The sequence below is a fragment of the Falco naumanni genome, chromosome 7 (assembly GCF_017639655.2).
Source record: "Falco naumanni isolate bFalNau1 chromosome 7, bFalNau1.pat, whole genome shotgun sequence".
Taxonomy (NCBI): domain Eukaryota; kingdom Metazoa; phylum Chordata; class Aves; order Falconiformes; family Falconidae; genus Falco; species Falco naumanni.
In genome coordinates this window covers 14,147,123-14,161,442 of record NC_054060.1, presented here as the reverse complement: position 1 = coordinate 14,161,442, position 14,320 = coordinate 14,147,123, and the positions used below count along the sequence as shown (strand labels likewise).

General features: G+C 42.5%; 1 protein-coding gene across 2 annotated transcripts in view; it reads right to left on the bottom strand.

The window, feature by feature from the left end:
• The window catches only part of HOMER2 (homer scaffold protein 2), a 59,960-nt gene that overhangs the window by 18,276 nt on the left and 27,364 nt on the right, over positions 1 to 14,320 (bottom strand). For both annotated transcript variants that reach the window (XM_040600983.1, XM_040600984.1), the window contains exon 3: positions 781 to 912. In XM_040600983.1, the coding sequence (XP_040456917.1) occupies positions 781 to 912 (132 nt within the window). The remainder of the gene's footprint in view (positions 1 to 780; positions 913 to 14,320) is intronic.

Here is a 14,320-nt window from a genome sequence, read left to right as displayed (position 1 = left end):
GCCTGCTGAGGAAGGCAGCTCTGCCACCAAACCTGCTGTCAGACCTCCCCCGCTACTCATCCTCCATCACTGCCACAACCTGCTGCCACCTCCTCAGGTCTGTGCTAAAGCAGCTTCGGGTCAGGGCTGCAAATCACACCACCGAGCTGAAATGCTAAAAATGTGGTATTATTTTAACAAAGACCAGTTCGTTGAGCCTCCTGAAAGCATGGCCCCACCAATGGTGGTATCTGCAAAACGAGGGCACCAGCAAACCCTGGGGGCTGGCAGCTCCTTCACCTCAGTTAATTACCAATGGCAGCAAGTCATCAAAGTGCACATCTCTGAGGCTGGGACAGCAACTCTTCCTTCAGCCACATTAGGCAGCCCTAACACCAACGGTCCTGGCATATCAGCGGTTCCCTTTGCTTTTGGTGCCACTTTCAGCTGAAATGAGCGCACAGGCCAAGGAGACGCCAAAAAATACTACAGAGTTCAGATTGCTTCTGTGAACATCTGAAAACACAAATGCTTTCAGCCATGCAGGGGAAGATACTGTCGAGATCACCTGATAGTACTGTCATTAGTGGTCAGATTTAATTTATAGTTTTGACTACAAACTTTGCAATACTGCCTGCTTCTGTACATACAGACATTGGGTAATTACAGGAGATGGGCAGCCTGTATGGATGAAAAGGAACTGCAAAAGCATGCAGCTCTCAAGAGGTCAGATGGGTATATGCAATTCTTCTTTAATAAGAAACAAGGCAACCTTTGCAGAAGCGCAGTGAGCCCCATTACCTTCGTCAACTGCTGCTCGGAGGGAAAGCCCAAACCAAACACAGTGTTTGCTCTGCTGTCCGCCCACTGGCCAAACTTCTGCGATGTTTTAGTGAAGGTCATGTTAGGTGTGATTGTGCTGTTTATGATCACCTGTTTAAAAACAGATAAAAAAATAATTAAAAAGTAGAAGCCACATCGGAAATGCATATCCTAGCAACGATATCATCCAAAGCAATTAGCAGTCTAAATTGGGAAATTGCTGTATTCAGAAGATTTTTTCTGAAAACAAAACAGTTTCTATCTTGTCTTACTTTATGCAGGCATCTTGTCTTCTTTTTCCAAAGTCCTATCATAGTCCTGCAGTTAAACATGGCTGCAGGAATGTCACTGAACTCAAAGCAACAGCAGGGACAGGAGCTATAAAATTACCCTGGCAGAAATGCAGATGCAAAATCCTCTTTTTTAAGCATTATGAAGGCACATGGCTACTCCCACCCGATACCTGGGATGGCTCGAGGCCTCCAAGCAGGGTGTGCACCAGCAACACCTGCCCTCAGGCTGGACCAGGAAAGAGATATTTCTGCATTTCTCCATTTGGCCTCAGGCTCCCACAAGCGGGATGCCAGAGACATGTCAGAAATGAATGAAAAAGAAAACCACTAACAACAAAAACCAAGACAAAGAGAAACTGGTAACTTAATAGCGAGTTCAACTTGGGAGGGTGGTGAAGTGCATCGCCCACAATGCACATGCACCATCAAGTGTGGGCCTCAAGACAAAGATTCTGCCGCTTTACACAAGTTAACTAGTATCTGCTTCACCACCAGCAACCTTGAAAGCAACAGTGGTTCTTGTAATTAAAGAAATAGCCAACAAGAGGAAGGCTGTTGGGATGAGGTCTCTAAGGAACTTAGTGGAACAAGCATAAAATGTAATCTTGCAAATGAGATATATGCCAGTTCATTATCAAAAATTTTAACTTTATTTTCAAGATACATCATTATATGAGTCTAGAGACTCCTTCCCCTGGAAATTAATTCATATACAATGTTCTTTCTGCTAACAGAATAGAAGCTTTCTTTAGTAATGCGTACCATCATTTCCAATATGCAAATTATGCAGTAATTAAGCCAAATCTGTGGGACAGTTTAATTAACATGATCAGGAAGTATCCTGGCAACATCATTTACTATGTATTCCAAGCAGGTTTTTTTTCCTAAGCTATCATTTACATTTAGCAAAAAGTGTGAATTAAATTTACCAGAGAAAGATCTTGCCTCTGTCCCCTCCCTAACTTCCAACCTTTGGGCTGATGCTTCTACTTGCTTTCTCAGAAACTGCTCAGCTTCCGTGGTTCCCTCTTTCTGCATCACCACTTTCAAACAAACACGCTCTTTTCTGCCATTTCCTGCCACTGAACGTTTCACCAAAAGGAAACAAAACATAGGAGGGCCAGGTGGCTGGTACCCCTGAAATTTTTATTTTTTTGTTTGGGAATAAACAGGGCAAGAAAGGGGGAGAGATGACTCTGCAACCAGCTGGCCAACACACCCCATACAGACACCAGCTTTCAGGGTCAAAACATCTTTTTGAATGGTCAGTTGACAGGCAGAGGTATAAGCAAAGCTGCCCAGATGTGCTCGCCTCTGGCTAAATCACACAACAGAAAAGCTGCAACATAAAATCTCAGTGCGATTTCAGATATTAAAATGAAAATAAAATCAAAGATTTTATGTAGGGGGTTGACGATGCGAAGTAACTATGATGCTACAACGACTGCATGATACAGAGAGGCACAAGAACAGGAGGATAAGCTACCAGCAACCCAGAAAAATCAGGATGCTTTCCAAAAACTTTAAGGGAAGTGCTATATTTCTTCTTTAAAAATCTTACATCAGACAGATGAACTACTTACAAGTGTTTAGCTTCTCCAATTACAGAACTTATTTTAGAAGCTATGAAACAGCCAGAAATTTCAAGTGATAAAAAATATTATTTCAGTCCTACTGTGCCTATCAAATTAGACATCTGTGAGCAAAAACTAATAAAATGACCCATTTTACTGAAAGGCAAAAGCTTCACTCACTAGAAGCAGACTCTGAGAAGAATAAAACTCTTCCATACCTCCTACAATAATCATTGAGTAAATACAAATAAACCCCAGAGCAAAGATATCTTTTAGTCCAATATTATCAAAGATGTGATAAAAGGAATAATGAAGCCTGCAAATTGTAAACCAAGGAACACCTTATTGAGTGATGAAATGCACTACCATTAGCTTAGCACCTTCGAAGTTCGTTTTTTCTATAGCCAGCGCAGAATCCGAGAAAAGGTTGCGGTGATCGCACACCTTCAAGAAACTGACAGCTCATCTGTTAAATTTATAATAAGCTGCAATTAGTGAAACTGCCTGGAAGCCAGCTCTATGATTTTTTTTCCCCCTTAAATCCTTCTGTCAGTCAGCCACTTCAGAAACGCTGTGTTCCTACAGAGAAGTAAAAAACCTAAGTAGAAGCTTAGGAGATTACATCAGAGCTCATGGAAACAGTTCAGAGGAGACGGATGCTGCAGGTACACTGCACTTACCCACCGGTCTTCCTCCCAATCCTGACCCCACTGCCCCGTCACGCTTGCAGGGAGATGCCGTAACATTAAATTTCAGGAGCATCAGCCTGTACATTCACTTCTCCTATAAATCTGGTCATCATTTCAGAGCAGGGACACTACTCGGGCCAGGGAACAATCAAGTTGGTTGTGTTTAGGAAAAAGAAAGGGTGTTACGATTTCAAAGAACAATGAAAAACCAGGCTTGCAATCCCTCCTGCCCAGTAAGCCAGGCTATCCCCCTCCCCCCGGCTCACCCTGGGCTGCAGGGACCCCACTGCTCCTCCGCCTCCACCTGATTTAATTTAACACAGTTCCAAAATACATCGGCTAATAAATTCATTAGCTATTTCATGGCTGTCTTTTCCCAGGTGGGGAAGCTTGTGGCCAGGCCAGCTGGTCTTCCACGAGGCAGAAGGTCTCCAGCTGGGACAGAAGGCAGGGGAAGCATCTGTGGCCACCACTACAGGGAAGTTCAACCGAACCAGTAAAATTTTCTATTTTCATCAAAGGATGAACCAGAACTTTCAAGTTTCAAAGGAAGAAGGAGCTGAGAAGGGTGCAGAAGAGAAAGGGCAGTATTTGAAAGCTGCTGTAGGCAGGATGAGCCTGTGGGCTCTTTTCCATCCCTACCTGCAACCCGGTATTACAATTCTACAAAAAAAGGCCACTCATCAGTTCAAATGGGCTCTTACGAAATATCTTTGCATTGGGTCCTCATTTGTATAAAACACACCAAGAGCAATTCCAGCTGCATCAGAAAATGGAATGTAGACTTTCATCCAGGATAAAGGATTCAAAAGATAAACCACACTCTAATCAAATGTAATCAATCCCTGAAGTAGTTAAAGAGTTCTCCCTAAAGACAAAGGCAAAGAGGAGCGTAATATAATAAGCACCTTACAGAATAATAAACTCATTCATCATACTGAGTTGTCTACATGTGGTTAAAAAAAATAATCTGCCTTTGCTCTCATCTACATGTATCAGATGGCAAACATTCCTGATACATCCGAACAAGCCAAGCAAAATCTCATGCTAATTTCACTTCCTCTGGGAGAAAAAAACAATCCTGACATCTAAATTTTTATTTGAAGCTGACACAGAAGAATGCTCACGGTACAAGGTAGCACTACATCAACCAGAAATCACTCCAGACATTTAGAAACACACCAGGTATATGCGTCACGTACAAGTGAACGCAAATAAGCTGGCATAGAGCAGAACATTCATATGCTGTAACACACCCATCCCGCTGGCTTCCCACGGAGAGAAACTGCCAAATAAATCAAGCCGGGTGAGGTCACAAGACGACCCAAGTGTATAGAAGGAAAAAAATACGTATTGGCAGCGCAGCTCACGCTGCTCGTAATATATGCCCATATCTACAGCTGCCATTTTTTTAAGGAATGCTTTGAGCATTGAAAGGGTTCCTCTCCCACATGCCCTGCATCACAACATACACTAAAGGGGAAAAGCCAACGTGGCTCCTGAAAATACATTTTCCCCGAGTCACCGTTTCACTAACGTAAGACGCAGGGGTGCGTGGGCCGCTGGAGCAGTGCCTGGGGGTTCGCTGGCCTGGCTCACAGCGTACACCCTGGTCGCACCGGCCCAGGTCGGCAAGAGGGAAAAGCAGAATGAAAGCAAGCTCAGCTGGCAGGGGAGGAAAGCGGCGATGGCAGCGGGCAGAGCCACTGACACGGCCCGAGGAGGAGGGCCCGCGTGCGGGCAGCCATCGGCCAGGACACCTTCTCCAAAGAAACACCCACCCAAGGGGACGATGAGCCCCAGCCGGCCTGGCCACAAGCTCCTCGACCTGGGAAAAGACAGCCATGAAATAGCTAATGAATGTATTAGCCAATGTATTTTGGAACTGTGTTAAATTAAATCAGAAAAGGGCCCCTTATTCTGGGACAGGAGTGCCAGATTAGGAATTATTCTGGAATTTCCCCTTTAAATTCACCTCACCTCCAGAAAAGCCCCGAGGTTCCAGGCCATAAGATCTATCTTTAAGAAGGCACTACATTAAAACCTCCCCATTTCATTTTCACACCTCCAAATACATGCTTTCCAGCTTGCAGCCCTTGTGAAATTCAATTTCCCCAACCCACCAGGCTGCTAATCCTCAGTAAAGATGTATCCCCATCTAAAAACAGAACTGAAGAGGGAAAGGAGCTGCTAATCCTCTGGCCACAGCTATCACAGGCTCAGCAGGTTCTTCCAGCTCATCAAGTCGACATGAATCAGAAGGGCTTGTGACACTGGATGTGAAGATGAGGAGACAGGGCTGGATCGCAGAGAAATTCTCCCTCTATCTCAAATGTTCAGCAACTCTCTTGTGGAATTAACCCGCCTACGTTTCTGTGACTTGCACTACCCTTTGCACTACCTGCCACCCTCCCTATCTCTGCTGAGAGCTTCTAGACTCAGATGGAACATCTTTCCACCAACACACACACTATTAAAGAGAGAAAAAAAAGAGTCCTTGCTGTGGCCACCTGATGGAGTAAAGCAGGAGCAGCACAAAGACAGGCTCACGGCAGCATAAGAACTTGGGGGTGAAAGAAAAAACTGCCTTTGGCCAAAACAGTGAACCTGTAATGCAGGAGCTTTAATTACAGTTGTTTTACAAATCAGGGCCAGCAGATGTGATCAAATCTTTCTCCCCACCCGTTCTGCTGAGTCTTTGTAGAAGGTCCTTAAAAAAACCACAAAGCCTGGGAAAGCTGAAAGCAGCAATGGCACTTGCTCCAGCTTTGCTTTACCTGCTGCACCTGACATACACGGTGCTTCACCCGGACAGGCTGAGGGTACAGTTTAGTTAGACTGGGGGTACTGTAAACATACGTTAGGAGGAAGAACGTTGGGTTCCTCCATTTTGCTGTTTCTCCTGCTCAGCTCCATCCTTTGTGCGTGGGGGGTGGGGGCAGGGGGAGAGTGGGCAGAGCACAGGGCAAGCAACAGCTGGCAGGACATCTGCTACCAGACTCTTGTTCTGGATACCCTCCGGGCTAGCCTGGCCAGCCACTGCTTTTCAGGAGTTTCTGTTCTACACAGTGAACAAGACAGTGGCCATTTCACCCCTCAATGGACTCCGAAAGCTTCCATAGCTACGTCATGGATTTCTGTGGGAGGTGGGAGCGGAAGGGGAATCACAATAATGCATCCAGGCTCTGCAAAGAGGAAGATGCCAGGGTGCCTTGCAAGCCGCAGAGGACTTGCTGCAGTCCAAAGCATTTACTTCCCAACCTGAGCTCCCTCTGCAGACAGCAGTTTCACCTTCTATGGACCAAGTATCTCACATGCTGCTGCTTGCTTCATGGGGGAAAGGGCCACTTCTACAGCTGCACATAGCTGTGTTTTAATCCTGCATCACCTTGTGTCCCCATGATAATTCAATGAATGATGAGGTTAATTTTTAACCCTGAAACCCAACAAATCAAATAAAAAAACAAGTTCTTGTCCTCCTTCATGAAAGGAGATGTAAAAATAGTCCCCCCACTCCAATAAAAAGACTAATAACTGTTTTTCCTGTGGTAAAATATTTCTGTTGTAAAGCCCTTGCTGAGAACCTGTCTAAATGCAACAAAAGTGGGTTTATGATTATGTGAATTCTATTAAGTAAATCTCCTGCTACACCTACTCCATTGCGCTCTTTTTCTTCCCAAGGTAATTAACATCTCTGCAGAGCTGGCTTCCCACCTCCTCCACCCAGTCTAAATCTCTAAAATCTCCTATTTTTGCTTTGACATCTGACTACATTTTTTTTTTCCTTTTAGGCGCAGCACACACATCCACCCACCCACACGATTCAAAAGCACCAGCAGCTGTTTCACGAAGAAAATCTACAGCAAGGATTCTCAAACCCTCTATGCTGGCACAAACTGTTATCCAGGAATTTCATGCAACACTTTATAAAATATATAAACCGAGACGCTTGTGTATTATTTTCACACGAGAAACAAGATTCCTGACTTATCAAGACAGGGAGAAGATATACGGTGGAGACTCTTGATTTTTTCCTGGTGACCAAAATTGGGATGAGGGAGAAGGCTGCGTTATATACAATGAGATACAATTTAAAAAACCCCACAGTTATACCACATTCATGCTTCGGAAGATTTAATAAAAGCATATAGCCTTTGCGTAGAGTATAACCACATCCTTATACAAACCATTTTGGCACTAATTGTTTTTTGCATCCTTCAGGCTGTATGACAACAGCATCACTGAAGCCTGAAGGTCCCTTTGCAGAGGTCAGAAATGTCACGGCTATGTGGCATTGTCAAGGACTCCTCCGCTCTGTAACAACCTACACACCCCAGGGAGCGCTCAGCAATAGCATGGCTTACCGCTTCCTCTCTAAAATCTAGAAAAACTGTCCTTTCGCATAAGGAATGGCCAAGAAGAGCAGACAAGTTGTTTTTAGGAGATGACAGGATCTACTTGACGTCTTCTAAAACACCTCGAAGCAGTCACTGTTAGACAACAATCAAGGGCAACCAGGTTCAGCAACACTTCGGAGCAATACACTAACAAAACTGAAGCTACAAGGTGTCCATGAGATAGTGTAAAACACCAACCCTTCTGCGTCCTCAGAAACGCCTCATCCCTTATTTTGCTGCTAGAAAATAAAGCCAGGTGAAGGTTAGCTGGGGCTTATGTGATCATCTGGTTCACTCCTCAGGGAGAATCACCCTTGGACTTCAGCCAGCATTTAATGGTTGAAAGTCATTTCTACTATTCCTCATTTTCCATCTAGCAACCACTGCGCCATTGGATGCGACGACAATCCAGAATCAAGAAAGAAGCGATGTCTGTGATTTTTTTTGGTAAAGCTAGGAAAATATTGCCTTGAATTATGTTTGATGCTCAAATTTTAAGAATACACAATGCAGTGTAGTTTATTTATAAACTCCATCTGGCATGACTTGATTAGCATGTCTGATACATTAACTCTCTGAATAGGGATTTCCAAGTATTAGATACTTCATGCACTACAGCGGGGGAGGGGGGAGAAGGGAACAAATAATTTATATAGCTATTTCAGTGGACAAGCAATCCTTAGTGTCTCATAAAGCACAGCTTGTAAGAATTATTCTTTATTACTTTCAGTAGCTGAACTTAAAAAAAAGAGGGAGTAAAATTTCCAGATTATGAAACCAACAGCTAACCAGTGCTGTGTTTATTGCAATTCTTGACAGAAGTCCCTCATACCCGGGGCAGAGGCCGTGGAAAGTTTGAGGGGATGAAGCATGTGCTCAGTTCACCTTTGGGCACGAGGTTCCTCAGTGCCCTTATAACTTATTTTGGAAGAAAAAGGCAGCACAATGCAAAACCCGCAAGCAAGCTGAGCACCACTCCCTGGAGCCTGGTGAGCAGGTATGGAAGATCTTACCATCTACAAATTTGTCTATTTCAGTCTCATCCCACAGTTTTGCTTTGATCAGCTAATGAAACCAAAAAGATGAAGGAAAGCATCTCTAAACTCTACCGTGTTGTGCCTATGTTGATGATGTTACTAAATACTTTGAAATTTTTCTCAGTTTTCACCTAACTACAGGCATGGATTATTTTTGCCAAAAATCTGTTCAAGATTCTTCAAAAGCTTTGCTAAGTTTGAGGGCCATGACCTAAACCAGGCATCCTCCACTTGATTCCAGGTTTCTTTACAATAATGTCACATGGTTTAATTAACCTCTCTGGCATGTTCAGATGCCACATTCATACTTGAGTCTAGTGATCAGAAACAACTCTGTGTGAGGCCGTTACAGGCTGGAACACTTGCACAGATCTTTTCTGAGAAATTTTACGGAGAGATTTTAAAAAGGAAAAATCCACCCAGACCGAAGTTTCCCTACTTGCTGGTGAGCAGTGCAGCAAGAAATCCTCTAGCATGGATTTTTATCTTTTCTTTCTTTTTTTCTTTTTAAAGAATAACAAACTGCATTTCTGAAAAGGTTTCTGCAGTCTCCTGGATTCAGTTTTGTGTGGTCTTTCCAGAGCCAGTGACACATGCTGTACATACAAGCATAAAAATGAGCCAGATAGGATCAAACGGTGGCAGATGTGCTTCTGTTCTTCTGTCAAGGATACAGCTGTTGCCAGCACTTTGTTATCTTTTCTCCTAAGCTTACTAACCGGCTTCTGCAGGATTTACTTCCAGAAATAATCCAGACAACGAACAGAGGATTTTTCACATTTCAAAGTTAATAACTTGGAAAGAGATTAATACAGAAACATAAGCGATATGAGTTCTACAGCTCTAGACCTTTTTTTTTTTTTTTTTTTTTTTTCAACCAAAACCAAAACGTATCCTCAGCAGATGATCATGATTTCTCATTGATGCAGTCTCAAGGGACCCACCAAATTTCCTGGCATTTACTTTGCTCCATTTCTCAGCTTTTGACAAGCTCTCTTTCACCTGAAGCCCCAGGTCTTGTCTGAGCAAACATTTTTAATTTTTCCTCCCTTTCCCAGGTCATCTCTACCAGTATCGGAAATTCTGAAATTACCATTGCAGTTAAACCCTAACAGTACCTTTTTATCTGAACACTCAAGGACCTGTCCACACAAGCGCAGCCAATGTCACCAGCTCTACCTATCTGAACCAGTCTTGGCAAGTGTTGAAAATTCTCCTGCAGACACAACTCCAGGCAATGTACTATCCTCCCAGTTATTAAATCCTGCACCTACCCTCAGCCTGAATTTCTGAATACCTGATACGACCTTAAGCAAATACAGGATGATACAAGTGGGTAGTCTCATCCTTGGCTGACAGCTCTGCTTCTCCTTTATGCTCTATTTCTTCATCAACAAATTCCAAATAAAATGTTCTCAAGTTACTTTGTCTAAAGAGAAACAAAAACTCAACTAACTTTAGTCAAGCCAAGTGCATCACAAACAGAGACAACGCAAATATTTTGAGATCATCGGGAACTGTTATTTTCCTTTATTTCATTCACTCTTCATTCAGCCTTCGCCAGAGCAGCAGCCTCTGCCTAGGAGGCACCAGCATCACCCGCTGATGGTAAGTTTTCCTTCAATTAAGAGTTCCCCCTGAATAATTCAGAGTGATGCTAAGTTATCTGAAAGTTACATCACCACAACTCTAAACCTTTAAATGAAATGAGGAAATAGGTATTAAAAATATTATTTACTGTGAGTTCTTTCACTGAGCGAGAGACCGTTTCCAGCTTAAGTTAGGCTGGTGTGCCATGACTGAGGGCAGGACAGATGTTCTGCTCTTAATCTGCCCATCACACAAAATCAACGAGAACTCTATGAAAGAGGCAGCTACCTCTCAAGAGAGCAGCCTGATCCAGCTTGATTATTTACAGCAACAACCCAAAAGGGACTGCAAAAAGAAGCTAGAGACTCCTCAGGCATCTTTTACAAAGTACTTTGTTTAGCACAGTTGGTACTAGAACATGTCTCTGGCAGATGAGCATCATTCTCCAGCACAGGCTGGGAAATCTGAACTGGGAAAAGTCCACGCTGCAGTGGCCTTATGAAGAAAACTCATCCGATGAGAACGATCAAATGGCATCAAATTATTTTAAAAGCTCTAGTATGGATACACAGTATATACATGCTGATACCATTATCGTTGTTCTGTCTCAACAGTAAAGTACTTATCTATTCCATGATATATCCATAAAGATCATAAAACCAGAACTAATGTTTTTACTTATTAGTCATCTTGCTAGCATAGAATCAATGAGATGTTTATTATAACATACACACAAACTATGCACACTGGAAGACAGGATTATGCATTAAAATTGTATTTTATACCATGTTTTTGTATTTCACAAGATGTTCTTCCTTTTGTGGGGGGCAGGGGTGTAATTAGTTCCATTTGTTGGCATTACCCTTTTATGGCTCCATTATAATCTCCAGTGCTAATAATGATGTTGAAATTAGCTCCGATAGTTCATGAAATACTTAATATATTATGATAAAGAGAAGATGAAGGCCATCAAACATGCTTCAATTTCTATATTACAGTAATCAGCCAGACCAGTACTGGAAACATTTTGTTATGGCATATGAAGGTTTCTTGTGCGGACAGGTATGGACAAGAATGCAGGAATACTGACCGGATCAGTCAACTCAGACCTCCAAAGTCAAAACCTGGTCATCTTTCCACCAGTTTCCCCTAATGTAGCATCACCCTTAAAACTGGGATATGTCTTTTGGGCTCTTCAAACAGTAAAAAGTATCACACGCTGCCTTTTTGATGAATGGTCCTTTTTGTGTTGGTTCTCAGTGTTAGAAGTGTACGTAATATTGAGCTCATGCTTCACCCACACCCGTTTTAGGGCTGGCACTCTTTCTGGCAGTCTGGAAATCTGGAAAAAGATTTCCCACCCAATCTGGAAGAAATGGCCTGAAGGGCAAAAAAATGCACATCAGAAAAAATTTTGAAAAAAATAGAAATACTCATCTCAGTTACCCAGTGGTAAAAAAAGCTTTGAGAAGCTGGAATAAAAAAATATTTTCTGCTAATTTAATCAGATTTTACCAGCAGGGGCTCTCTGGAAATCACAGTCCTTCCAGTGCTGCAGTCAGCAAAATAATCTTCAGGGCGAGGAGAGGAGCCTCTTGGCGTTTCAGCAGGCAGGGGCAGCCAGCTCGGACCCCAGCAGCACCGTGCTCCTCCGGGATGCACACAGCACTCCTGACAAGCGATGGCCATAAATAAAACTAGGGCAGGCAAAACTGGAAATAAAAGCATCTCCGTCCCTTTGACAAAACACACATATATGCTCACCCACACCTTTCAAAATCACAGCATTTAATTCAGGATTTCTTTATACATGTTAAAAGAAAGGCATTTTGTAAGGTCACTTTTTATGTACTTCTACATCCCTTTATCTCTAGCTACCCAAGGCTGTAACACATCTTCTGATCATTTCACTACAAAATCATTAAACCTGAAAAATTAGGTAGTTAAAAAAATTAGGTATTTAAAAAATATAAAACACGGTACGTCACTCCATCTAATTCATGGAGCACGGGGTCAGGTGAACACACACTGATGCTCTGAATGCCAAGGGGGAAGGTGACGTTGTGATTGTTTCTGCAAATCAGATCCATGCAGCCTCAGAGGCACACAAATGCTGCCACACCAACGCAGCCCCCGGCGAGGTACACGTTGCCAGAAGCCGTTTTTTATGTGGGGCCAAAAAATTTTGTAATATCTAAATTACTTGGTAGGTTTTTCCTAAGAAATAATTGCTTTTGGTTTAATGGCTGAGTTTACATCAATGACAGAGAAAAAAAAAAAGAACATAAAGAACTAGCCAGATGAAGGAATTTCATCTGTGCCACCATGCCACCCTGCAATTTTTTCCTGTGAAAGGAAAGCTGCTTCAATCTAAGAGTCACCTTTTGGCAAAATACTCTAGGATATTTTTAACAACTGTGTCTTAAAATAATTCCTTTTCCATGGGCAAAGAAAATTATTTGTTTTGAGCCTCTGAACACAGCACTGGAAGAAGTCTGAATTTCCTCTCTGTGCGCCTAGGACGCCTGCCTCTAGTCGTGAGAACAAAAAAGCATGGTCAAAAAGAGGTGGGCAGCTATGAAAACAGGTAGCAATCAGGACTGGTACAGGAATTGAGAAAGCCAGAAATACATCAAATATTAGCAGGTTTATATATCACCCCTTCTTACCTCCCTGAATATCTGCTCCCACGTGCTGCCGGGACTCTGTCCCTGCCAGCTTCATTCTGCTCTGGAAATCACACTGTCCCTGCTGTGACACTCACCAACAGATCCCATTATAAAGGTGTATATACCACTTAATCAAACAGCTTCATCGTATTATATAATGTACCGTATTCACTTTGGGGAACATTCTGTGAATACTGATTGGTGAAATTTGGCCCCTATTATTTTTTCTTACTAATTGCAATTTACTTCAGAAATAGACCCACTGATTTTGCTTTCCCAGCACAGCAATTCTTCTGGTTCTCTCTTCAGTACTTTCACACACTTACGCCCAACTTAGCTGCTGGTCTTCAATATTCAAGGTAATTGCTAGGTAATGAGCTCTTTTAAATGATCTAGCAACTGGGAATGAGCATCAGCTGACAATACGTTTTTCTCTGAAACACAAAGTCTTTGTTTCTATATCATGTCTTTACCAAAATTACACTTGCAATCTATTAATCTTTTTAATCCTCATTTTAATTTTTTCTAGTCATCTGTTTAAGCATCACACAGAGACAACTTAGGACTGGCATCCGAGATTACTCTTGCTTTGTCACTTTGCTGCTGCCATCTCAGAATGTCTCACTATATACTTTATTGCTGGCTATTCATTTTTAAGAAAGCTTTATGTTCCTTATTAATGAATTATTTCTCTAAAGATCAATCACAGGCTCTGTAGAAACATAACAGCTGGATATTTTTAAATGAGGACAGAAGTTTCTGAGGGATTATACTTCCTTCTCAAATTCTATACAGAAACAAGTTTCTCATCCTTTCTTCCTTATCTATATTGTTTGGATAACACGTATTTCCAGTTTGTAAAAAATAAACAAATCCACCTGCCAGGGCACTACCATGATTTATTCCAGAGGATGAGGGAGGGTATCGTTCTGAGTAATTTTCATGCTTTCAAACTTTCTTTCACCTCTAAAAGGCAGAATAATAGGTCACTTTTAATGAGGATCTGTGTGTGTGGCTTTCCCCACACACTACACAGCAAATGGGCACTTACAAGTTCATGTCCTCCCTGCATCATCACCTTATTTTGTCATTTTCCAATAGGGCTGACTTTTGTCCACAATGCTGGGCACTTTCATACGGTGAAGTCTCTTGGCTGCCTCATTACCTCTGAACCAGCCTGGGCCCTTCCGTTTCACTGTACCGCTTCCCTCCAGCATTCATTATGCTGCAGTCTAAACAGCCTCTGGCTAGAAACTTCTTAAAACATCAC